Below are 27,857 nucleotides of genomic sequence, written 5' to 3'. Positions count from 1 at the left end.
TGGTTTCTCTTTTGGTTTCCTGGCTATCTCACCAGTTGCACCTTTGGTTTTGTTCAATAATGAATTAACAAATCCAAAACTCAGAGCTGCTGTTAGTTGAGGTAGGATACTCACGCTAAAACACTAGTAAAACTCAGTCCAAAAAGATGCGTGACTTTCCAATGAGCAATAAAATGAAAGTAGAAATTCAAACAAATAAATCCATGTAAGTTAGCAAATTGTTTATTCCAAACGAGTAAGCGCTTTCGCCAAAGGCTTCTTCAGACTCTTTACACAAACTAAAACTTTGAACATCACTTTTAAAACCAACAAAAGCTTGTGATAGGATCTCTATAATCACATGTTTCCTTCATTTAAAAATACAGTAACCCATTAAACTCAGTTCCATGAATGTTACCTTGTTCAGCTAAGAAAAATACTGGTATATTAAAAGTAAGAACTGAATAGTTCAAAATAAACATACATAAAAACATACATAAAAACATACATAAAAAATGCATCGGTGCCCAAACATACATTATATTATATTAAACAATTGAGTATATCTCAGAGCCTTGTCATATTTACTTATCATCTCATGGTGCTTTAGGAAAATCTCGTACTGAACTTTCAGGCAGTATATATCAAAAAAGCCATTTCAGACTTGGTTAGTATAACCCAAACTGCTTGTAATGCACATATTTACAAAGTGTGACTTTAGATATTTCCGTGTTTTACTGGAAGTTCATACTATCCAGAGTAGACTCGTAAAACAGTCAACAATTACAGGTGGTTAAAAACTTGTATCACATTAGTTAGGCTATTCTCGTATAAATCAAAAGTTAAAAACAGTTTTTCGAAATTACTTATTTTCTGCAGACTCTGAAACGCTTTTAAAAATCACAGCACAACAAAGTATTCCTTGCGCGTATGTGCCTATGATGGATCATAAGATTAAGGTCCGATAAACCACCAGGCCTTAACGATAAAATCCAAATAAAGCCATTTTTGAAAAGTAGAAGATTACGCAGGTAAAGAGATCTCCCACTAACTGTTCTAAATTCCACATTAGTTAGGTACATTTTCCTCACAACATTATGACCATGGTGTAGATGACCTATCTATATACTCAGACATATTGTAGGCATTTCATATACTTTCAACATTTGTCATAAGAAATGAATCTTTGCACACATATATTTAGTATTGAAAAGTACTGTTTATAAAAACTAATGTAAGACACCTCAGGATGCCATTCGGGATTAACAGAATATATGTGCCAAAATACTTCCCATTTTCCCCTTTCCCCCTCATGTATTCCTTCCCTATATTTTCCGCTTCACCACATAAGAGTTTTAACATTTCACAATGTCTATATTTTAAATTTGGGTATCAAGGATGTAACAATTATAAAGTGCAATTAATGGTTGCTTAAGTCAGTGTGCTTATTTCCACCATTGTGGATCTGTACGAGAGTCAAGTTAATTATTAAGATATTGCTCTGTTTCCATATAGACGTTTTGTTGCTTCGTTTATTGTTGAAGCATTCTTCCACCCACATTTTTGTAAGTTACGTTCACATCCTGAAATGTCAAATGTCCCTGTTTATTAACGGAGATTGAAGAGACTAAGGCATGAACTAATGGACAGCTATTGAAAAGCTCGTCATGTACTTATGCCTGTTGTAAGCCTAATCGGCTTTTTTAAATAGACACAATGTTTATTTTTATGAACGCTATGGTGCGTAAATGCGCACAGTAGCATTCTTTGTTTTGCATTCAAGAATTAACCAGGCACATACGCACAAGGAATACTTTGTTGTGCTGTGATTTTTAAAAGCGTTTCAGAGTCTGCAGAAAATAAGTAATTTTGAAAAACTGTTTTAACTTTTGATTTATACGAGAATAGCCTAACTAATGTGATACAAGTTTTTAACCACCTGTAATTGTTGACTGTTTTACGAGTCTACTCTGGATAGTATGAACTTCCAGTAAAACACGGAAATATCTAAAGTCACACTTTGTAAATATGTGCATTACAAGCAGTTTGGGTTATACTAACCAAGTCTGAAATGGCTTTTTGATATATACTGCCTGAAAGTTCAGTACGAGATTTTCCTAAAGCACCATGAGATGATAAGTAAATATGACAAGGCTCTGAGATATACTCAATTGTTTAATATAATATAATGTATGTTTGGGCACCGATGCATTTTTATGTATGTTTTTTATGTATGTTTTTTATGTATGTTTATTTTGAACTATTCAGTTCTTACTTTTAATATACCAGTATTTTTCTTAGCTGAACAAGGTAACATTCATGGAACTGAGTTTAATGGGTTACTGTATTTTTAAATGAAGGAAACATGTGATTATAGAGATCCTATCACAAGCTTTTGTTGGTTTTAAAAGTGATGTTCAAAGTTTTAGTTTGTGTAAAGAGTCTGAAGAAGCCTTTGGCAAAAGCGCTTACTCGTTTGGAATAAACAATTTGCTAACTTACATGGATTTATTTGTTTGAATTTCTACTTTCATTTTATTGCTCATTGGAAAGTCACGCATCTTTTTGGACTGAGTTTCAATAATGAATTAAGCCATCACTTAAGTTGGACAACATACTTCACTTATCTAACTTTAAGTACATTATTGTTTCTTTGATTTAAACAACTGCAGTTAGCAGATCAATTTGACAGCACAGTTGTAATATTACTTATTTTTTTTTAATTTTTAACTATGAAGGTCCAAGAGCGGATCACCACAGAAATAAAGATCAAATATTTATTCAGAACAAAGGACCATCTCTGAAAGGTACAATTTTCAAAGTGGTTATTATACACCTGACTTTCCACAGCATTTTTGACATACTATCATTCTTGTTACTTTCACGGTGCCATTTGCTGTGCTATTATTCTTATAATTATTAGAGAAACACAGCTATTCGTCTAAAATACATATGCAACATACAGAAAAAATTTTATGGGAACAGCTGAGCTATGATGTACTGAATCAGTAATGAATTGTGGCTACTCTCCGAAAACATGGTGCATAAGTCAAAGTAACTCTTACTAGCAGCAGACATCAAAGATCCAAGGACACAACATTCAGACATACAATGACACAGGCCTCATGCAAAATTTTAAGTAGGAAGAATGAAGAAATCATTCTGACAAGCAATGGAAAACATTAACTCTTTCCCGAAAGACATAACATGATCAGTACATATTGAATATGTTTATTGGCATGGATAAAGAGAGAAAGGGGAAACAAGTTTGCAGTTGGATTACAAGTAAATATGAGACCCATAATTACTATTCTTACTGACAAGCAAGAAATATACAATAGCCGCGGTGGTGCAGCAATAGCGTTGTTGCCTCACAGCAAGAGATTCTCCCGTTCGATTCTCGGCTGGAGTGTGCGGAGTGGCTTCTGTGTGGAGTCTGCATGTCCTCCCCACGGTTGGGTGGCGTTCGAAAGACATGCGTAAATGGGCGTGCCTTCGTTAAAGGTTGGATGTCGAGCTGGCACCTCGGAGTTCGTGAAAATCTACTGCCAATCATTAGCGGACCGGAGTTCCGCTGTGGCGACCCCTAACCGGGAAAAGCCGAAAGACAAACAACTACTGACAAGCAAGAAATATAAAAATTTACCACAACATTTAACAAATTTATGTTTCACATTCCCTTTTCCCTTGCTTTGAATGATACCAAACCTTTCTGATATGCAGCCTATCTGCTGCATGTACATACTGCTGATAAAATTGTAGAACTACAATGCTGTCTTAACTACACCTTAAAGAAAACACTTCTGCCTAAGAAACAAATAGTGCACACGTACATAATTCTGAGGCTTAGCTACACTAATGCTGTGTAGTATGGACATCGAAAAATCCAGTACTATGTAAAGTTCTTTGGAAGGCAATGCTTTGGGAAGCACAGGGAGGTCATTATCATAAACCATACCTCCCAGTGTCCATTATTAATGTAATGCCTCATGCTACTGAGCAATGACTAGAGCCTTGCTGCATTACTGTGCAGTGAGGCTTCTAAGTATAAAAAATCCCTTGTGTACTACTACTTCTACATTAGGCAAGGTGTCTCTGAATTATGTTCCTATTCTTTTAAACCATCAATACCTTTATTATTACATGATCTAGTTACTTTAAATCATAACTTAGAAATACAATTTACTTTTATTCAAAAACAAAAAGAGTAAACTTTGTCACTTGTCAAGAGATGCACACTATAAAAGGCTTCTTTCCTTAACTACTACTAACTTTCATTTTGCCTCAGTATGCTGCTAGTTTCCAATTTACTGCAAAGTTAAGATTAGTGCTTTTTCCTTTTCCAAAGCAGGAACCATTTCATCAATACACACAGGCATTCCCTTATAGACCTTTCCCCCCCAAAAAAGGGAAGCATAGAATCTTTTCCTTCCAAGGAGTAAGAAAGAATAGTTATGTAAAATCTTACCACAACTGTAGATATCCTTCTCTTCCATGTTGCAGTATTCAAAACCCTTGGGTTATCTTCTGCTAGCTACCCAAATGTCTGTCCAGTACAAAAAAGCTTCTAGTCACTGCTGGGTACGTGGGATGTCTGACATTGGCAAAGGGTGTGCGGGTCATAAAAATGACGTCTGCACATATCTTTCCTCAGAACTGAATGTCCCAGTTGAACCCCAGGATAGCTGTATAAGTTCTGTGTCATCCAATAAGGGATACTTTTAATTAAAAAGGGGGATTAGGGGGAGGGAATGAATACTGCAACATGGAACAGAACATGGAACAGAAGGACATATATAGTTATGGTAAGATTTTACACAACTATTCTATGTCCTTCTGTTCCTTTATTGTAGTATTCAAAACCTTTGGGTGTGTGCCAAAGCTCAAAGAGAAGAAGAGGGCAGTGGCATGGAACTGTTTTCCATGAAACCATATAGGATTGCCCTAGCACATCCCACTCTAGATCTGGAGATGTGATCCAGTCTGCAGTGTTTAGTGAAAGTATGGACAGATGTCCATGTAGCTGCCTCTAGAATGGAAGCAGTGCCCAGTCCTTTAAAGAAGGCTTCAGATGAAGCCATGGCTCAAGTGGAGTGGGCCTTAACTTTTGAATTTAGATGTTTTCCATGGTAGGTTTAGCAAAAGGATATAGCCCTGGAAATCCAGGCAGAAATGGTCTGTTTTGTCACCGCTTTTCCCAGAGCTCTGGGGTGAAAGGAGACACATAATTGCTCTGGTTTATTAATGGACTTGGACTTGTCTATGTAAAATATAAGCTGTCTGGGAACATCAAGACAATGCAAGACTCTCTCACTGTCATTTTGGGGATGTGAAAAAAAGGTGGCCAGGTGAATACCTTGGTTTAAGGACAGCTCATTGACCACCTAGGGCATGAAGGATGGTATGGTCCTCAGGGTCACTCTATCTTTATGGAAGAGGAGAAAGGGAGGTGTTGCCATGACAGCCTGGAGCTCTGACACTCTTCTGGCTGATGTCAGGGCCACCAGGAGTACAGTTTTCCAGGTACAGTGTTTCAGAGATGCTTTAGATGCTAGTTCAAAGGGAACAACTGTGAGCTTCTCTAAAATGTAGTTCAGGTCCCATAGAGGTGGAACCAGCCTTCTGAGGGGCCTGAGATGCAGTATTCCATTGAAGAATAACTTTGCAGGAAGACTGGATGCTAGAGGCTGGTCAAGAGGCAGGCAAGCCAAAATAGCAGCAAGGTGAGCCTTAACAGAGGAATATGCCAACCCTGCTTGCAAGAGTTGACACAGATAGGACAGCACTAAGGGGATCTCACCTTGAAGTGGGTCCAGCTGTCTTTGTAGACACCACATGGACAATTTTTTTCCATTTAGACAAATAAGATCTCCTGGTATTAGGTTTCCTGGCCTCCTGCAGGACTGTTAGCATATCCTTGATGTAAAGGTGTCTGTAAGGGATCAAAATTCTACCCCCCCCCCAGAGTTAGGTTCAGAGATTCCAGGTGGGGATAGATTAGGGATCCTTTGTCCTGTGTGAGAAGGTCCACTCTGTGGGGTAACTTGTGATGACTGCCCCTGGCTAAATGCAAAAGGAGGGGGAACCAGTTCTGTCCTGCCCAAAAGGGAGATACCAATAAGACTTTTGGTTTGTCCCGCTGGATTTTCAGTAGCACTTTTTGAAGTAGTGGGAAGGGGTGAATGCATACAGAAACATCCCCTTCTATGAGGCTAAAAAGGCATCTGTTGCCTCACTAGGGGACTGGGTAGCCAGATCCAAAATAGTGGTAGCTGTCTGTTCAGAGGGGAGGCAAACAGAGGAGTGAAATAGATCTAGTAGTGATATACCCCACATGTGGACAATGTCCAGGAACACATCCCTGTGAAGCATCCATTTGTGGAATTGTGACATGGACCTGCTCAAAGTGTCTGCCTGAGTGTTCTGTGCCGAAGGGACATAAACTGCCTGCAGGGTGACTCCCTGTTGGGCTGCCAAATCCCAGGCTTGGAGTGCAAGTCTTCATATCAAGTAGGATTTTGCTCCCCCCTGTTTGCTCACATATCATACAACTGTAGTGTAGCCTGTGAACAATTTCAGGGGTCCTTTTTTAGGATATGTTTGGAAGGCTCTCAAGAGAAATAGGATTGCTCTCATTTTCCTGATGTTGATGTGTTCCCACCTGAAGGTGTCTGACCAGGTACCCTGCACTTTCAGGCTGCCCAAAGCAGCTCCCCAGCCTGGATCTGAGGCATCTGTGTACATCTCCTGAACTAGGGCAAAGGGTTGTAAGGGAAGTCCTGGGTTGAGTGTGACTTGGTCCAACTACCAAAGGATCTCCTTCTTTAGGCATGGAAGGAATGGAATGTTGAAGCCCAAGGGTTGTGAGTGTTGGGTCCATCTGAACCTCAGGTACCAATGCAATTTTTTCACATGGAGTCTTGCCAATGGCAGCATAAGAATAGTGGAAGCCATATGACCCAGCAATCTGAGATACTGCCTGGCTGTTATAGCAGTGGTGTGGAGGACAAAGAATAGGTATTGCTTTAGGTTTTCCATCTTTTGGGGTAGACGGAATGCTCTCATGACATCTGTCCTTATTCTGCACCCCAGGAAAACATGGTCCTGGGAGGGATTTAGGTTGACTTGGAGTAATTGATGTTGAATCCCAGTGCTTTCAGGACTGAGATAACTTTTTGTAGATGGTGGTGTAGGGATCTGGAACATTCTGCCTGCATTAGGAGGTCATCCATGTATGGAAACTTTTGAATCCCTTGGATCCTGCAATAAGCAATCACTGGAGCCACACACTTGGTGAATACCATTGAAGCTGTAGAGAGTCCAAAGGGCAAGGCAGGGAACTGAAAATGTGAGGAACGCACGGAAGAACATAAATATTTTCTATAGTTGGACCTTATAGGGATGTGTACGTAGGCATCCTTTATGTCCAAGGTGGCTAGAAATCCCTGATGCATTACCAAGGGAAAGAGGGTTTGGAGAGCAAGCATACGAAAGGTGGGTACTTGTAAGAAAAGGTTGAGGTGGGAGATATCCAGGACAGGTCTCCATGGTCCATCCTTCCTTGGGATTAGGAAGTGTCTGGAGTAAAAGCCTTTTCTGCTAGGGGAATGGGTTGTATGGTTCCTTGAGAAAGGAGGCTGTCTATGACTGTCTGGAAAAGGGGGAGCTGGTCTTTGGATGATCCGGGTCATGAAATAACCCTTTTCTATAATGGACAAGACGCATCTTTCTGAGGTAATGCTTTGCCAAACTGGAAGACAGTGAGGGAGCCTTAGCGACAGGAGAATGGAGACGGGGGGGGGGGGGTAGACAGCAAAGGCAGGTAGTCACAGGCTACCTGCCCTGTCCTGAAACTGAGGTTTCTGGGCAAAAGTCTGAGCAGGATTGGAAGGAGTCTGCTGCTTCCTGGTGCTCTTTCTGCTCCCAGAATGGGATGTTGGAGCAGAGTGTTTTCTAATGAACTGGGTTTTGGAGGGGTAGCTCCTATGAAAATTTGGATACGGGAGATGAACAAGTGTTCGAGGTCCTAGAGCTCCTTCCCCTTTTGCTCCTTCCCCTTTTGCTGAAGAGTCTTGAATAGCTCAGCCACTTTAGTCCCAAAAAGGGCAGAGTTATCCAGGGGAGCGTCCAGGAGTTTGGCCCTAATATCCTCAGGTAAGGGCTGCAGTCTTAACTATGAGTATCTTCTAAGGACAGAGGCAGAGGCTGCAGATCTGGCACAGGCTTCTGGAGCATTATAGCTGCATCTAATTGAATGTCTTGTGATATGAGAAGACAATGAGATGAGACTAGATATTTGAGCCATGGAATGTGAGTCACGGAGATCTGCCAAAAGCTTGGTGACCTGAGTCAAGAAGGCTAGGGCATACTTAGACGTATGCGCCTGGTAATTTACTGCCCTAAAGGCCAGGGTAATAGAAGTGTAAACTTTTTTGCCAATGTGCTCCATTGCCTTTCTGTACTTGTCTGTGGGAAGGACAGAGGTGGAGGGGGAGCAGTCTAGATAGTTTATCTGCAGAAACTGAAATGGTGCCAAGGTCTGCTACAGGGCATTTAAGCAGGAATATAGCCCCTTCAGGGACCTTATAGAACCTGTCAAACCTTTGAGGGGCAGGTGGTTGGGAATCAGGATTCATAGAGGCTGCATTGAAAGCATCCAATAAGGCTGGTAAGACCGGAGGAATGACAGAAGGAGCAGGAATGTCCATCTGTAAGAGCTAATAGTATCTTTTTGGACCTCTGACATTTCAGAGGAATCCCACTTAAAATATTCCTTCATTTTTGAGACGGTCTTACAAAAGGTGAGGTCCTCTCCTGGGGAATCTGCTTCAGCAGAGTCCTACTCTGGAGAAGCATAATCAAAGGGGATGGATTCTGAGACACATAACAAAAGATAATCCTCCAAAGAAGAGTCTGAGGAATAGAATACTCAGCTTCAGGTTGGAGAATGTCCTCTACCTGAGGCCTGGGACAAATAAGTGGAGGACCAGCTGGTGGAGAAGCAGGCATAGCAGGCCTTAGGGCCATAAAAGCATTAAATAAGCTCTGGGAAAAGGCCTGCCAATCAGGTTGGCCTTCTGCAGGGGGGGGGGGGGCATTTAGTCTTTTGCTTCTTTTTCAGGGAAGGCCTAGAGGGTGAAGGGCCAAAGGAAAACTTAGATTCTGTTTTCTCAGAAGCTATGGAACAGCCTTGTCTGGATGGCTGTAACAAGCCAAGGTTCCTCCTCACTGTCGTCGGCCAATGTCTGTGAGACCTCCACAGTAAGCATTCCACCCTAGGTTCTATACAGCCTCCCAAACGGTACCCGCTGTACCTACATCCGCAGATTCTGAACATTCTTCCAGGCGAACATGGGCTGCACGAGGGACATCAGGTGGAGGAATTGCAGCAGCAGGTTCAGGCCTGGAAACTTTGGCCTTCTTTATGGGTGGCGCTGCGGTTTGACCTGATGACCTTTCCATCACTAGTGCCAGGCATTTAAGAAGCTGGTTTTCTAAGTAAACATTAAGGGTGTGCAGATGACTGCAGAGTGTCTTAGGTATGAAGGCCTGACAGACTGCACAAGTCTGATGGTCGTGTGTAGGTCTTAGGCAGAACAGGCAGAGCTCATGGGCATCCTTATGGGGAATCTGTCATCTGCACCTGCACTTTTCTTTCCTAGATGATGTGAACCTAAAAAAGCATGCAGTGATGCAAAAAAATCCGAAAAAATGTCCCCAACAGCGTACTTATCTTTTAAATTTGAAGATCCGGCGGCAGAGATAACAGGAAGACCTTATGTTCAACTGGTGGCAGAGAAGTTCTGAGGAAAGGTACATGCAGACATCACTTTTATGGCCCGCGCACCCTTGGGCAATGTGAGATGTCCCACGTACCTAGCAATCACTGGTAGCTTTTGTACACTGGCCGGATGTTTAGGTAGCTAGCAGTGGATAATCCAAGGGTTTTGAATACTGCAACATGAGAATAAAAGGACATATATTGTTCTTCCCAGGTTCACCTTTCTCAGAGTTACATAGTCTTACTTTCCCTAAAATCTCAGAAATTTCTGAGGAGTTCTAGAAAACGTCTTGCTCATAATCAACTTAGTTAAGACCTTAGCAGGCTGACAAGGTCAAATGTTTTACATTTGCCTAGCATTAACCCTTTACGATTTTTGAGGCTATGCTACAATAAGCTTTTCAGTGCCTCAGCCCTACCACACTGTAAAATATAAGCACATACTCCTTGCTGTGTGTGGGTGTGTGGAAGTGTGGATGCACGTGTGTGTGTGTGTGTGTGTGTGTGTGTGTGTGTGTGTGTGTGTGTGTGTGTGTGTGTGTGTGTGTGTGTGTCTGTGTTTCAATGTGTCTGAGTCAAACGGAGAAAGTAATACACTGCAAAGCCATGAGGTGGCAGCTGTACCTACTACAGACTAGTGAAACCAGTCTAACAGATGCACATACAAGTGGACAGTACAGCTACACATATACATACCTTTATCTATATCTACCTATATATGGGTCTATTTCACTTAACCGAAATACCACTATGTCGACATTCATAACACCGAGCCCATAACGACGAAACTGCATATAACCAAATGTGCACAACACCAACAGACATCAAAACGACCTTCACAACACCGACAGATAAAATACAGACATATAAGCCATTGTAAACCCTAATGCCGTTAGTGTTAAAATATGTAATGTGCAACCCAATTTCAAACCTGTTATTTCCACAACACTTAACTGAGTAACTTTGCAATGCAAATGTATAAGTAAACACCATAACATTCAGGGAGACGCATAAAATGGATTTACTTGCAACTGAATGTCCAGCATCAGAAAAGCAATGCATAATAAGACACTGTGTTACTGTCTTAGTGCATCAGAAATATATACTTGACAACTTCAGCAACTTGCATACTGTAGTCCCGGCATGCATCAGCAGCTCCCTACTTGAAAGGAAAGTATATCAGCACCTCTTCGGTGTAGTCTCCCATTCATTTTTCCTCAAACATACATGTCCTGTGATTCCGTGCAGCTCTTATGTGATCCCAGTGATGTACTACTACAAAATCCATCTGAAAAGTGAATTAAAGTGGTACACTACATTTTTAACAACTTCACAATAGCTTTCACAAATTGTAAGGGTGAATAAGACTCTTTACTAGCCACCACTATCTCAAACTGTTGATGTCTCACTGCGAGCATTCTTTTCTTCGGCGAAGGGGGAAATCTTGTGGCCATTTGCACCCTTAGTTCATCCACACAATCCTGTTCCCTCACCAGAGCTGTCAATAATACAGATAAATCTGTACCTCTGCTACCTAACAGACATTTAAGTCTCCTATGCAATGCTTCTATGGAGTTTTGGGCACATGGCAAGAACAACTCATTCAAGTCACACACATTCCAAAAAGAAACCAGGAATAGTGGTGGCAGACACAGGACACGGTACGGGTATTAAATTTCCTTTGTTTGCCATACACATACCAGTCCACAAAGTATTTTAGAAGTTCCCTCCCTTCTACAGAAAATGATTCTTTTAGCAAACTGAAAGGTAGCATGAACCTCACACTCCTAGACAAAAGCAAGCACAGCCAAGCTCTTAACAGCCAACTGAAAGGAGGGATTACTGTTATACAGGGAAGATAAAGCTAGTAGCAACGACCACAAAAAAACAGTAACAGCTCAACTTTCTAAAATTGATACTTGGCTTGATACCAGCAGTTTAAAAACTAGTAATTGTTTTGTGCCCCCTTGTAAAAATATGAATATTCAGAAATTTGATGTTTTTCTTAACATTTTACTAGAGAAAGAACTTGAAGACTTCCTATGTAAAAAGCAATGTTTTAATTTAACTAAAGATCAATGGTATAAACTACAACAGTTAAATAGAAATGATGATATTGTTTTTAAGCCGTCCGATAAAGGAGGGAAGTTAGTGGTTCTTAATTCCTGTGATTATTATGATATGTGTATGAAACATCTGAATGATAAGGACTCTTATTTGGTGATTGATACTGCTTTTCTTCTGAGAGCGGAACAGGAATTTAAAGCTCTACTTAATAAGGGTGTTAGATTACACTATTTTACAAGATTAGATGTAGACCGTAAAATCATTGTTAAAAATAGTAAGGTGGCAAAATTTTTTTGCCTACCTAAGGTACATAAAAAATTTGGAGCGACCTCCTGGTCGACCTATTGTATCTGCTTTTGATTTTTTTACATACAATTTGTGTAGTTTATTACATGAACACCTGTTAAAAGAGGTTATTAAGCTGCCTTCGTATATTAAAGATTCTTATGACTTTCTTAATAAAATTAAGAATATTTGTTGGTTACAAGGCATGTATTTCATTACCACTGATGTAGTGAGTCTCTATACAAGTATAGTACATAGATTTGGTTTGGAAGCAATATTATTTTTTATGGGTGACAACCCTAAAACACATTACATATTGGAACTTATAGAGTTTTGTTTAACCCATAATATTTTTGAATTTAATGGTACCCTATACCAACAACTAAAGGGAACAGCCATGGGGGCTGCTTTTGCCCCTGCTTATGCAAATTTATTTATGGGTCTTTTTGAAAACAAATACGTTTATAGACATCCATTTTTTATAAAACATGTTATTGGTTATTATAGATTTATAGATGATTTAATTTTCATATGCTATGGGGGTTATGATTTATCTACTACATTTATTAATGAATTAAATAATAATGAGTTTGGTATTAAATTTGATGATACCTATATAAGAGACAAAGTTAATTTTTTAGACATTGCTTTAACTGGGACTAATGGTAAAAAAATAATTACAAATATACATAGAAAATTTGATCAAATGAATTGGAAAATGTGTGGCACCAGTTGTCATCCTATCCATACATTAACAGCTATTCCATATGGTGAATTTGTTAGAATTAAAAGACTTAGCAGTGATGATCAATTAGCTTTTAATGAAGCTTTGAAAGCTGCTAATATGTTTATTGATAGAGGATATAATGAATTGAGTGTTATGAATAGTTTTAATGAAGTGTTTAATGATAAAAAATCAAATAATAGATATAGATCCATAAAATACAATAATAATGAACAGAATCAAGACAAATTATTTTTTGTAACAAAATATACCAACTTCTCCCCTATGATTAATGGTATAATAAGAGAATATTGGGATTTTGTTAAAAAGGAAATTATTTCACTTAGGAATGTACAACTGGTTATATCATATAAAAGAGGCAGAAACATACAAGACTTTTTAGTACATAGTGTGTATAAGGAGAAGAAAAAAATTATATTAACTAATATCAATGAGATAGGAACTTTTCCCTGTAATAATTGCTCTATTTGTAAATATATAAATATGGAAATAAAAGAAATTAATGGAAAAAAATTTCTAACAGAGCTAGATACTCATGTTCTAGTACAGGAGTTATTTATGTTATTTTCTGTTCTTGCAAAAAATATTATATTGGTGAGACTAAACGGGCTTTGTCCCACAGAATAAAAGAACATGTTAGAGATGTAAGAAATAGAAAAATGAATAGTCCTATCTCAGAACATTTTAATAATAAACACTATGGTAATTTGAACTGTATGAAGGTTTCTATTTTGGAACATGTACCATTACATTTTAATAATGTTGTCTTTCAAAAAAATGTGTTGAGACAAAAAGAGTCGCTTTTAATTATGAAATATAATACTTTAAGTCCTTATGGACTTAATAAGGAATGTAATTGGCATAGTTTTATGTGACTGTATAACTTTAAAAGTTCAAATTTTATATAATTGAATAATTAATTAATTGTTTAATTATATTAATTGTTGGGTTTGTTATATATACTGCTTTGAATGTGTTTTACATTTTTTACTCTGTAAAGGCTGTTGGCCGAGGCGCTAGAGAAGTGAAGTTGGTTTGTTCATTAAATTTTAGAAAGTTGAGCTGTTACTCACTGGTTTTTTTTGTGGTCGTTGCTATTATTTATGATATTTCACAAGTGTTGTTGTTTAAGATAAAGCTAGTGCCTGAACCTTTCTCCACAAATTTTGGCCAAAATGAAACAGATAGCCCTTGGATTGAGCACCAGTTACATTCAGCCTCACACTCTTCACTGCGGCCACCTCGAAATCACACATCACATATCAGACAACCACCTCAAATTACGTCTATATTACAACAACAAAGCTTTAGTTAATCGAATAACTAAAGCTCAGTCTTGTAATATCAACAGCTAAAATTGTCGAACAGCCGATTCAACCAAGGGAAACACTTCAAAAAAAAACTTTACATCCGAAATCAAGTGGGGGGGACTGTGCCGCCCACATCCCCCCTACCTAAACATACCAACTCCGAGATTGCTCTAAATTGGAGAAATTGGCATACTCCACAGAATGGCCAAAGAAAATGATTCCCTGGGTTAAATCGGCCATGCGACAATTTACGATTTTGACATTACAAGTTTGAGCTTTACTTATTTGATTAAGTAAAGCTTCGATCTTGTAATATAGAACCCTCAAATCCATCTTCAGACAACAAATGAAAGATACAATGCCACATATAATTATAAGACTTTAAGGATTTCTTTGACATGAGAGAGAACAATGGGACAGCCTTGCTGTAACTGCCATACTTAACCAATCTATGCACACTACATAACTGTCTACAGGTTACCCCTTTGCTAAAGGAGGTTCCGTCCATCAGCCATATAGTGGGCTGACTTAAGCTGTATAAATTATTGACAGTAGTAAACACAACTACTGTGCTATCAATTTCAGCATCAGACATTGTTTTACTAATGAAAGTCCCAGTTTTTAACAGATACTCATCAAAATCGATGTTGTGTAGACTTAGCTCTTCATTACCATCCCTCAAGCCCCTTTTCCTCCTGACACATCCTATCTGTTGTAACTGTACCTTCCTGTGAGGTAAATTGTATATTGTATCTAGAGAAGTAGATGATAACTCGTCCTCCACATGTAAACATAGTGTGTGTCTGTTGTACTCAGCCCTCACATTTAAATCATGACAGACCATATATCTCTCAACCTCCCCAGGGTCACCTGCATGGTGATGTGCAATGAATCTCTCCAATTTATCTCTGTCAGGCATTACAATGGTGATGGCTCTACCCTTACACTTTTGCGTAATCGTATATTTGGATCCCCAATAACATCTGGCATTTCTGCATCTCTCCAAATGATATAAAATACCCATCTATAATTAAAAGCTCCTTACATTTTTGGGAAGATAACAGTGTGGTAGATATTCCCAATCACTCCAGGAGCTTCCTGACACATGTCCACCATTTTAGAGTCAGTACGAAGTACAAATCCATAAGGGTGCAGACCGCCATTTATTGCTGCGAGGAGTGTAGACCACTATGTACTGCGGTGTAGAGCAAAGATAAGGGGAATGTGGACTACAATGGAAATGTGCCAGTTATGTGGCATACAGACATCTGAACATTTGGTTATATGCAGTTTCGTCATTATGGGCTCGGTGTTATGAATGTCAAAATAGTGGCATTTCGGGTAAGTGAAGTAGACCCCTATTTATATATACATATGCATCATACACACACACATATAAGCATATATATACATATATATATATATATATATATATATACACACATATATATATATATATATATATATATATATATATATACACATTTATACTGTATTACATAAATATATATATGTGTGTGTGTGTGTGTGTGTATATATATATATATATATATATATATATATATATATATATATATATATATATATATATATGTGAGTTCTCTTCAGATGGTTGAACTTTTAAAAGCTCGACTTTCATAAGGCCGAGACCACATTATTAAACTTTTAAAAGTTCGAACGGTCTGAATGGTGATCTCCACAGAGCGCAGAACAGGATGATTTCCCTTTACCACAGTGTAGTGCAATCTCGGAGTTGGTATATTTAAATAGCGGGAGGTGCAGGGGGGCTTGCCTCACTGCTAGCACTGTTTAATTAATTTATTTATTTTTTTTTTTTCACAAATCCCAAAACGTTGCACACAATATAGAGGATGTGCATAATCTGACAGCACTCAAACTAACACTCACAATATTAAAAATGCACCCAGAAAATGAAAAAAAAAGTGTGTTTTGCAAGATGGGAAGCCTATGCTCTCCTCCTGTACCCTACATATCAGGAGCAAGCCCCTCCACCTCCCAAACTTATATATACCAATTCCACAGTCATATGCACAAACTCAAAGATGGGAGAAATCTTCCATAAGAAAGAAATCACTGGCAGGACATAACAAGAAACTGCACCAGTAGCGATTTCCTGCAAAAACTATAAAAATTAAAAAAACTCCCTCTCTATAATATGACTTCATCACCACAGCGATGCATAATACTGCACTCACATAACCATTTGACTCAACAACAGTTACCCAAATCTGAGTCTGGAATATCATGCATTTGGCATTTCTTATAGTAGTACAATCTATCCACCCATCTTTCCACAACTCCTTTTCCCCATTTTTGCACATGAGGTCAGAGTGTCACTTCAACAGTGACAATCATCTAGAGACAAGATTCTCACCACTGGGCGGCTAGCTCTGCCACTGCTGCACTCCTATGCCACAAACTCTCATGCATATTTACATCTATGGTCAGTTTAGAGAGTCCAGTCCACCTGCTGCATGTCTTTAGAATATGCGAGAAAACCGCCGCATCCATAGGAAACTCATGTGAACAGACGGAGGACATGCATTCTCCAAACAGAATACATCCCAGCCAAGAAAAGAATTGGAGAAACTCTTGTTGTGAGGTGACAAAACTATCTACTGTGCCACTGTGCCACCCTCTTACAGTCGTACAAACATGCTGAAGAAATGATTATTTAATACTTTCCACTATGCCCATATTTAATATTTATATATTTGTACGTGTGTGTGTGTGTGTGTGTGTGTGTGTGTGTGTGTGTGTGTGTGTGTATATATATATATATATATAAATATATATAAATATATATATATATATATATATATATATATATATATATATATACATACGTATATAAATGTGTGTGTGTCTGTATGGGTGTGCATGTGTGATGATGTGAGGTACTGCCAGCTATGCCAGGAGAAGTAGGGCAGTGGATGTGTAACATATGCCAGCATAGCTACATAGCTATCTGGAGTTTTGTAAAGAATTATGTCAATTGTACATCAAACTGATGTTTGTGTTTAAAATGTATCTGTAAAGCTTCTTGTGTTAAAAACATACCAACAGTAGGTCCTGCTGGACAGAAAAGAAATGCACTTGTATATCAGACTGCACTGTAACTGTTGAAATGAATATAATGTAACAGTGGATACTGGAAGAGAAGAGGTTAATCTTAGTCCAACTAACTTTGAAAAATAGTCTGTAATTAAATTATGTAGATTTAGGCCATAAAGACTGCATCTTACAGTTCTGATTGCAGCCAGAGACACGTCTGTTAAAACCAGGACTAAGTATCCTAATGTATTGTTATTAGGGGTGTTCTAATTGCTACCCTGGAAATGTGGAAGTTTTTGAAATGGTTTTATAACTTCCAGATGCTATAACACATCTTAGCAAAGCTCTATGTGTGTGTATGGTAGCATATATGTGCAAGATTCTGGCTCAGCTTCTAGTAATTGGATAATGTGGGAACCAGAAGTCAAGTGACCAGATGTATGTGATGTCATTTTGTAATCCAACATTGAAATGATGTTTTAATGCTAGATGAGACAGAAGTCATAGGGCAATCTGTTTTTGAAACCTGACAAGAAAGGATCACTCACCCACTATATCTTGCCTTACTTTAGTAAGTAAGCAGGGAATAGTAATTCTTTAGATCAGTCAGGAAAATATAGTGACGTTAGTGAAGTACTGTTTTTCTGTATCTGCATGAATCTTTCAATCTTTGTTATTTTTAATATTTCCTGTGATTGAAACTCTGGTACTTATTGTAAAAAGATATTTAGTATTGTCATGTTATTTTATTATTTATTATTAAATGCATTGAAACTTTTCATTGTGGCTGGCCTTTTAGAGAATATTTTAACCTTTGAGAGTACTTATATTTATTTGGTGACACTGTGGCCGCTTCTGAAAGCTTTGCTGCATTGATCAAATGCTACCATTTGTATTAGTATTAATTTTACAAAGTACAATTGAATACCCTGGTAAGAGCCTTAGAGTAGCTGGCTTTGAAGTGCTCTGGTGGCAGTATCTACCCTATACGATGGGCAGAGGGGCATAGCTGATAAATCTGTGCCAGCCTTTCCCAGGCATGTGTGTGTGTGTGTGTGTGTGTGTGTGTGTGTGTGTGTGTGTGTGTGTGTGTGAGATAATCAAATCTTAAACAGCACGTGTGTCATCTGCTTGGAGAAGGGACACACAGCACTGGTTTCACAGAGAAGGTGGTGGAAGACTTGGCTTGGAACACTCGACTTGAGAACTCAACTCTACCGCTGTGGTCAGTGTGTTGTCTTATTTGGGGCCTGGTGAGAGAGGGAGAAACCCAGCCCCAGGATAGAAGTGTGCTCTTAAGGGAAATTGTGCTTGGTGCAGACAGCACCATCTGGAAATTCTGCATGCAACTATCTTTGTTCTCTCTCCAGTCCAGTGTTAGTGTTGATTACTGGTCCACAGGAGGGATGTCACAGTTTGTGTGTGTATGTGTGTGTGTGTGTGTGTGTGTGTGTGTGTGTGTGTGTGTGTGTGTGTGTGTGTGTGTGTAGCGAGCATGTGGTTGTTTTAAATGTGCATTAGCTGTGCATTTATACAGTGCTGAAAAAACTATGGGGTTGATGAAATTAAAGTTATGTACTCACCATAACTATGCATCTGTGTTTTCCATTTTTATTCTTCCTCTATGTGTGGGTACTGGATCTGACCCCAGATCCGACTTGGTGCATACTCTAGACTTTCGGATCAATTCTTGAGTTTCTTCCTAATAGCCCAGTCAGCTAACAATACTTCATATCGGGTTTGCTGCCTTATAGCTCATAATATAGAGCAAGAGGAAGTTAAGAACAGCAAAGATTGGTTTCAAACCTGAAATAAAAGGTTCCATATTAGCCAGAGTCACTCCAGAAAATGAAGGGAAAGGGAAAGGAGATGGGGAGTTGAGGAAGAATGAAAACGGACAACACAAATGCATAGTTAATACCTGATGTCGTCCTTTTCATTCTTCCTGAAAGTGTGGGACAGTCTCTCCAGCTCTGTGAATCTTGGGTGGTCCCCATGGAAGGATATACTGGAGAACTGGTGAACCAAAAGCAGCTCTGCTTCTGGAGGTCAAATCTAGCTTGTAATGAGCAATAAAGGTATGAGTATTAGACCAAGTAGCTGCTGCACAAATGTCATCCGTGGAAGTTCTACACCAGAAGGCAGAAGAAGTTGCCATGGATCTAGTAGAATGTGCTATAGGAGGCTTGATAAGGAGAGGCCTTGTTGAGTATATACAAAATAAATGCAATCTATAATGCATTTGGTCAGGGTAGCATTAGAAACTGGTGATCCCAATCTGTTCGGTGAAAATGAAACAAACAGCTGTTCTGATTTCCTGAAATCTTTTCTTCAGTGTAGATAAAAACATGGTTGCCTCTGTGCATCATAAGGATATAGCATGTACTCTCCTTTATTTGAAAAATTAGGGAAGAAAACAGGCAAATGAATTGTCTGATTAATATTCAGTTCAGATGTTACTTTGGTAAGAAGGCTGGATTGGTTCATAAAGTAACTCTGTCTTTGTGAAAAACAATGCAAGGGGATTTGGAAGATAGAGCCTTGGGGTTCAGAAATTCACCTCACAGATGTAACAGCTACTAAGAATGGTGTTTTCCAAGAAAAAAATTTAAATCACACTTTGCTTATGATTCAAAGGGTTGTTGGGTCAACCATTGAAGTACGACTGTTAAATCCCAAGGAGGTAATGGATCTTTCACTGGAGAACTAAATAAGAAGGTGACTTTAGAAAAATCTTTACAATTTTGAAGGAGCTAAAGAGGATGCTTTTTCTCCTAAGTGAAAATTAGACATGGTTGCTAACTGTACTTTGACTACAGAAAAATTAGCACCATCCTGAAAAACAGATGCTAAAAATTCCTGAACCGATAACATAGGAGCAGTGAAAGGGTCAATTTCCTTTTGAAGAGCCCAAATTGAAAATGTTTTCCATTTACTCTTGTAGATCTTCCTTGTAGAGGCTTCCTGGGAAGACAGAAGTATTTGTTGGAGTTGGGAGGAAAGCCTGGGCTGTCTAGCTATCACAGGAATTTGAGAATCAATGCAGTTAGTTTGAGGCCTAGAATACTGGGATGCTTTATCCTGAAGGGATACAAGACAATGTCTGGACTCGGGTCCAGTATCCATGGAGGATATCAAAGATGACACTAAAGGAAGGGAGACTAAACTTGGTGAGGCCAAAAGGGGACAATGATGATAAACTGAGCTCTTCAACCAAAGTGCTTTCTGTAAGAATTTTGGAATCAGAGGTAACAGGGGATAAGCATAAAGGAGACCAGAGGGCTAAACATGGAGCATCTCTCAGTGACTCCCCTTGAGGGGGGGGTGGGGGTTATGGCAAAAACCTGCTGCACTTGTTTTTGTGGGAAGATGCAAACAGACTGCAGAAAGGTTGACCCCAATGATGAAAAATCTTCTCTGCCACTCATTGACTGAGAGACCAGCTGTGAGGCATAAAAATGGACTTGCTGAGTTTGTCCACTAGTATGATGGATTTCCCCATTATGCGCATTGCCATAAGAAAGCAGTTGGAGTTGATCACCTGCTACCCCACTCTCATTGCCTCTCGACAATGGGAGTAAGATAAGGTTTCCCCCTGTTTGTTGATGTACCAGACTACAGACATGTTGTTGGTTTGTATCGCAACAGTCCCTAGAACATCATCTTGAAAGGTCTGCAACACTAGTAGGACAGTTCTCATCTCTAGAACATTAATATGTGAACTGGTCTCTTGGGGGGACCATGTGCCTTGGACTGTATATCCCAAGGAATGCCGCTCCACTCCAACTGGGAGGCATTCATGGTTACCAGTACTGCTGAAAGATAGCCTAACTAAACTTCACCTGACTGAATCCACCAGTGAAGATGATCCTTGCATATTCAAGTGAGTTTGACTGGGAAGTACAGAGTTTGATGCAGAATAGACCACTGAATAAATATAGTGCATTGGAGAATGCACATATAGAAATGGGCCATAGAAATTAAAGTTATGGCTGCTGCCATCAAACCTAGTGCCTAAAGGACAAGTCTGGTTGAAGGAGAAGGAAGAACAAGAAAATGCTGCACCTGAAACTTGATTGTGTCTACACGATGTGTAAGAAAGGACGCTATCTGATTTACTGTGTTCAATTAGGCACCTATAACCTCCAGGCTCTGTACAGGTTGTAGATGAGATCTGGAGTTGTTGACTGAAATGCCTAGTCTTTGACAAAGTAAAATAGTCCTGGGACAGCTCAAAAGATGCCTGTTTGGGGTGGTGAGGAACCAGTCATCTAGATATGGAAACACTTGGAATCCCATCAGTCTCAGGTGAAATGCTACAACTACCATACACTTGGTAAACACTCTGGGGGCTGTAGTGAGACCTAAGGGCAAGGCTGTGAATTGATAGTAATTGCTTCCCCAGATGAAAGCGCAGAAATCTTCAGGATCATCTGTTCATCTTAATGTGATAGTACATGTTCTGCAGATCAACTGAGCACATCCAATCGTCCTTGCATTAAGAGGGCAGAATTGACTGAACTGTGGCTATTCGGAGTCTTAACTTCTTCACAAACTGATTCAGGTTACTTAGATCCAAAATTGGTCTCAAGTTCCCTGTCTTCTTTGACACTAAAAAGAGCAATGAATAAGTTCTGAATCTTCTTTGGTCTGGTGGGACCTCCTGGATGACTCTTTTGTCTATCAGCTTTTGAATCTCCTGAGCTGCAGCTTCTCTCTGACTGGGTTGGACGTCAGTAAGCTTTCTTCTTTTGTTTGGGAAATCTGGAAAAATGGTATGAAATTACCTCTGGATATCATTTTTAGCACCCAAGAATCTTTTGTTATCAAAGCCCAGTCATTTGGGTGCAAAGTCAGGCACCCCCTAACTGCCTCAAGAGGTGAACAGTCAGGCAACCCTTCAGGAGTGCTGAAAGGGTTCAGCCAAAAAAGAATCTCTGAAACCCTGGTTTTGTGGTCTTCCTCTGCCATGACTATGTCTGCCATTTGAACCCCCCCCCCCCCACCACCACCTCTGGAGGCATTGATGAAAGAAGACCTGAAAGGCTCCGCAAAGTCTCAATAAACCTACAAATCCCATCACTGTCTCACTCTAAAACACCTAAACTGGCTTGAATTACCCCACCAGTTTCTTCTCCCTCAGCTCCAGATTATGCATGCTATCCTATACCAGCCATCCTACTGCCCAGCACTATCCCCTCTCATCTCCCATTATTCTCCCTCCAGACCTCTCCGAAGCTCTAACCAAGACCTGCTACAAATCTAAAACCAAAGTCTAAATTTGGATGCAACATGTACAGCTATCACCCTACTATTGCTTGGAATAGGCATCCACTAACAATTTAAGACAGCCACCAAAGAGCACTTTAAAAGTCACTGGTTCTGCCACTGCACTCTCCCTCCTTACCATCCCCTACTTCTCATACCTTAATCTACGTTCTGCCCTTAACTCACTCTTCTTACTCAGTCTCTCTAATCTTCCTTTACTACTCTTTCTACTGTCTTCTAAAAATCTATTAAGCAAATTGCCTCAGAGAAACATTCTATTGTAATTGTCTTTATGCAACTACATTATGATAAAACTGGGTTTTTGTAACCACTTACCCCAAAAATTATATTCATCTTAATGACATATTTCTTTTCCTACATCTTGAGATAGTTTTGCTATACTCCTGATTATTGACACTGTATAACATTGAATTCCTACTTAATGCCTTGTAATAATCCTGTAACATTGCTGTTTAATGCCAATTTATAATGAAAATTGTTTAAAATGTTAGAGCTTTTCTCCCCGGGCCTCCACTGAAAAAGGGCTCTTCACCTCAGTCGGACAATCCTGGTCAACAAATGTAAAATAAATAAATAAATAAATAAATAAAGTGCATCCAGACATGTCTCCTAAAAGCTATGTCTGAACTGGCAGCCCGTAAGTTACCCTACGCAGCACGGAATATTAATCTCATGGACGCACTGGAAATGGCTAAGAGAGCAGCAAGCTGTGAAGAGGACCTCTTGTACTCCTCCACAGACATGGACTCCAGGAAGGATTTGGAGATTTCCTTTGTCAAATCCTGCTGTAGTCTTGTGAAGTGCACTAAATAATTCAGAGACCTCAAGGCAAAGTTTGCTAAAGCAAATATGTGCTTTCCAAACTTGTTCAGTGCCTTGGACTCTCTATTAGGAGGATGGACTCTGCTCTGCTCTACTAGCTCCTTTTTAGTGGCTGCCGCAACAACCATAGAATCAAGAGGGACTCTTTTTCCTCCAATAGGGCCTGTTCTTCAGAGGTGTCAAAATTTTGTCTGGGCATTGGGAAATTGGTTCAACAGAGTCCAGTTTCTTCCATGCCCGGCAAGAGATTAAATCAATAAGCTCATCTGCCAAGGGAGTCACCTAAGACATAGATGGGCTGGAACCAAAAGCTTTCAGGAAAAAATTGACTCCTTTAGAGAGGGAGTATCTGAAGACCATCCACCTTTTTGTTTAAGAATTTCTAGGATGTCTCTGAATGAGATGCCATAATGTGGTGATCTGGGGACCCTTCCTCTTCACTGAAGTCAGTAATTTTAGTGAGAGATTCCACAGGTGAATCTATATATCTCCTTTTGCACATTCTCTTTCAGGAAACCTTTTCAGTGGGATGATCTGTAGAGATATTCGAAGAAAGGGGAAGTTCCTTGATGGGAAATGTCTGGATGCTAGATGGTACTGGTTATCCCTGTGGAGTAGGTCAAAGCTTGGACCCAAAGGGGGAAAGGATATAGGATCCAAGGATGAAGGAGTAACTGAATTTCTTAGTTGAGAGAAAGCTTTCTCCACTACTTTCAAGCCAGATGGACCAGGAGAAGCTGTGGGTGGCCACACCAGAACCTCAAGGAAGGAGTCGGACCTGAGCTATCCATTACCAAAGCTCAGAGGGGCAAGGATGGCTTTGATAACATTTGAGTAGAACTCAACCCCTGGAGCCGGTGCTGACACTTCAGCTTCAAGACTCATCCTGATCCAAAAGAACCGGAGTGGAACTTTTAAGGGATATCAACATTCTCATGGCTCTCAGATCCAAGGGCTCCAAAACCATTGGACAGATCAGAGAATGAGATATCACTACATGAGAAGTGCAGGGGAGGCTTGTGGATCCAATGGGAAATGGAGCTGCAATAACCCCCATCTGAATCTGAACTTCAAGGAATTTCTTTATCATCCTTTCCACGTTGGTTTTTATTTTCTTTAACATCCTGTCCACATCGGTTTTTAACAGACAACTGGAGGATCTAATGGAAGAGGCTGTTGATTGGGGTTTTGATTTTCTCCTCAGCGTCCTCTAGAGAAAAGGAGAATGCATCCAAGGAGAAACTGGTTCGATGGTGAACGTGAGTGAGCAGATTTGAGGAGACTTATGTGGAACAACAACTGGATCTGAGGGCGTGGGATCCAAGTGATTTTTTCTTAGGATCCAATGAAGTCAGATCCAAAATTTTCTGAATTTTTTGACTAGAGTCCACCAATGACGGATCCAAAATAGTATCCTTCAGAGAATGGGTGGGGAATCTCTTATGAATTTCCTTTGACTCTGAAGAAGATTTCATAGATTTGCCAGGAATTTCAGCGTCTGAAGAAGAAAAGGAAGAGGATGGCAGCATACCCTTAAGTACCAACTTATTGTGCCTGTCACTAAGTGCAATCAAATTAAATGCAGCACAAATGGAGCAGTGAGCGCTGATGTGCCCCACCCCTAGGCAGTTGATGCACTCCCTGTGGGCATCAGAATTGGGGATCTTATGCACACAACAAGAGCACTTTTTAAAGCCTGTTGTTTTTTCTGCCATATTGAGAGCAGACCTTTAAAAAGCGTGGTAAAGAAAATGGAAGACAGGGAAGAAATACTATTTATTTATTTATTTTTTTTTTACAAAGATAGAAGAATACACTATTAAAGATAGAAAGGTTAAAAGAAGAAAAAACAGGTACCAGCTATGGTACGTTAGAAACTACCAAACAGTAGAGAAAAGTTAAAAAAGGAGCAATCGGGACAAAAACTCGCACATAAGAAAAAAAAATAGGAGAGGGAAGAGATAAAAGGAGTATAAAAGATAGGAGATACAAGGAAGTAATTACTCACAAAACTGTAAAAACTGCAAAAAAGTATCCAAAGCAGCTCTGAGGCAGACAGCTCTGAAACAGAGATCTGCTCCTGTGCAAGATGGTGGCAAATAAGACTGGAGGTATTGTTAGCTGACTGGGGAATTACAGGTATAGGGAGGAGCTTGAGAGATGGATCAGAAAGTCTAGTGTATGTGGCTGAGTCGGATGCATGGTCAGACCTGGTACCCACACGTTGAGGAAGAATGAAAAATACATCAGGCATATGGAGGTAACAGAGTATTGTCTGGATAACAAGACTGAGCAGCCAAGGAGTTAATATATTTAGTGTTGCTGAGGTACTGGGGTATACGGGGTGCAAGGAAGAGTTTGACCCCCAGCAAAAACACTTGTTTTGTTTTTAAACTTAAGTGTTACTGCAACACTTTTTTCTACTATTCATTACTGTGATGTCTGCTTCCTCCATATACTGAAATATATCCTACTCATGTATATATCTAAATGAACCACTGTTTCATGTCTCATACATACTCGTTATATCTGTAGTATTTTTGGCTGTGGAAGCTCTGTTACAATAGAGTAACAGTGGTTTCTGAGCTTTTGCTCAATTTACAGCACCTCTGTACTGCAACTGTAACAGAGTCTCAAATGGCAGCTGTAGTACATGTTTCAGGTTGTGCTCTCTGTAATACTATGTTGTTTTAAAAAAAAACATAACAAAAACTATTTCAGAGTTTCAAAGCACAAAACAGTAAACTTTTTTTTAGAAATTAAGTTGTGTCTCAGTGTAGCCCTCGATACTGACTAGCACTTATCCCTGCAGAATTTAACAGTAATTCACTCCTCCACAGATCTCTTTCCCTGCAGGATGTGGAGATAATAGCAGCTACTAAAACTACTCCTACAAACACACACTAGTTACATCCTCATATATCTTTATTAAGATCAACCATCATCCTGCCATGCTACACTAAGTGACATCTTCCCAATGTTTGTCATAGTGGAGCCTCAGGTGTGTATAATTAAGCAAAACTACATGACAGGAATACATACGCATGTGCAGTCCATAAGTCTGCAACAAAATGAGCCACCTCCTCTGAAACACACACACACACACACACACACACACACACACACACACACACACACACACACACACACACAAAAAGACACATACTCACACACGAGCACATGCACACACTCATGCATATACATGCACACACAAGTACACAGAAACATTTATATCTTTTATCAGTAATAACTATCTGCCAAGCACATCTCCAACAGTGATGCGATACTGAGCATGGCACAGACATATATTTTGAGAAAGGACAGCATAGAAATCCATACTTTCTGTTCAATACTACTTTTATCCATGCCTGCTTTCTAGCGCAGGCATTCAGTGTGGTAATGCTCACATGACCTAGGATCTCCATTCCTGTGGCATGCACAATAGGATAGCAACTATAACCAGCTACTGCTGATAACAATACTTCATACTCACATGGTGCTGGTGGTGGAGGAGGTTCTTTAATACTGACTGTAGGCATTTGGTTTACTCCTAAATTAAAAGAAAAAAAAACCCTATAATTTTTAAAACATACAACATACTCTACATCTCTTCAGAATTAATAAAATGTATTTCTGTACTTTACATTTTTGGAAAACTTCAGTAAAATGCATACTGCATTTTTAACTGTAATGCCAGCCCTAAATTCTTAACTTTTCCTTCTCACCTGTCAAAAACCACTGAGTTTAGCTTTTGTGATAAAATGGTCTTGCAAGGAGATATATGAACTTGTACTATAACACCAGTAATCTGGAAAGAAAACCCAGAAATGAAGACTATGTTGCTAACCGTTACGGAAATTTGGTGAAACTTGTTACAATGAAAAGCAGGTCGTACATTTTACGACAGAAGGATAGGCTTCTTGCAAGAAGCAGTTGGAGAAAGGTAAAAACAACGGATCACATAATATACAAAAAAAGCTAACAATGTAGGACTCTGGCAAGTGAGTATAAAATAACTTGGGAAAGATACTGGCCTAGAAACATGTAATAAACAAATGCAAGTATATCATGACATATGACTGCTTTGAATGCTGGTGTATGCTTGTCTGGTTTGTGTGAATGTTGTTTTGAGTCAAATATATTGGCTTTATGCTGTATGTATGCATGTCCTAGAGATGAATATCAATGCACATTACATGATTGTGGTGTGATGGATATTCCTAATGTGGTGCATGCAGTGTGTCTGTAAAACTCCAAGAGTCACCATTGTATTTCTTCCATAGTAATGGAAGTATGATACTAATGTAGGGATGTGAGAGTGAAGCAAAGTGCGCATGAGTCTGTGTGTGCTTGCACGTATATATGTGCGAGCATGCATGCACACATATGCATACATGCAGCTGTGGAGTGATTTGACATACCTGACTTCTGGATTATTAGGATGTTTTACTGATGGGATATCAACCATTCAGTGAATGCCATGCCCCTGATCCCAGCTCTCTAA

The 27,857-nt window shown here is 39.5% G+C and overlaps 1 protein-coding gene across 1 annotated transcript in view; it reads right to left on the bottom strand.

Moving 5' to 3' along the window:
- The window catches only part of TGFBR3 (transforming growth factor beta receptor 3), a 2,354,992-nt gene that overhangs the window by 164,392 nt on the left and 2,162,743 nt on the right, over positions 1–27,857 (bottom strand). Inside the window, exon 15 of the mRNA XM_044085660.1 lies at positions 26,847–26,903. Within this exon, the coding sequence (XP_043941595.1) occupies positions 26,847–26,903 (57 nt within the window). The remainder of the gene's footprint in view (positions 1–26,846; positions 26,904–27,857) is intronic.

Source organism: Protopterus annectens, chromosome 10.part0 (assembly GCF_019279795.1).
Source record: "Protopterus annectens isolate FY-2018-M chromosome 10.part0, PAN1.0, whole genome shotgun sequence".
Taxonomy (NCBI): Eukaryota; Metazoa; Chordata; order Ceratodontiformes; family Protopteridae; genus Protopterus; species Protopterus annectens.
The sequence above is the reverse complement of the archived record's forward strand: the minus strand, read 5'-3'. Positions and strand labels throughout refer to the sequence as shown.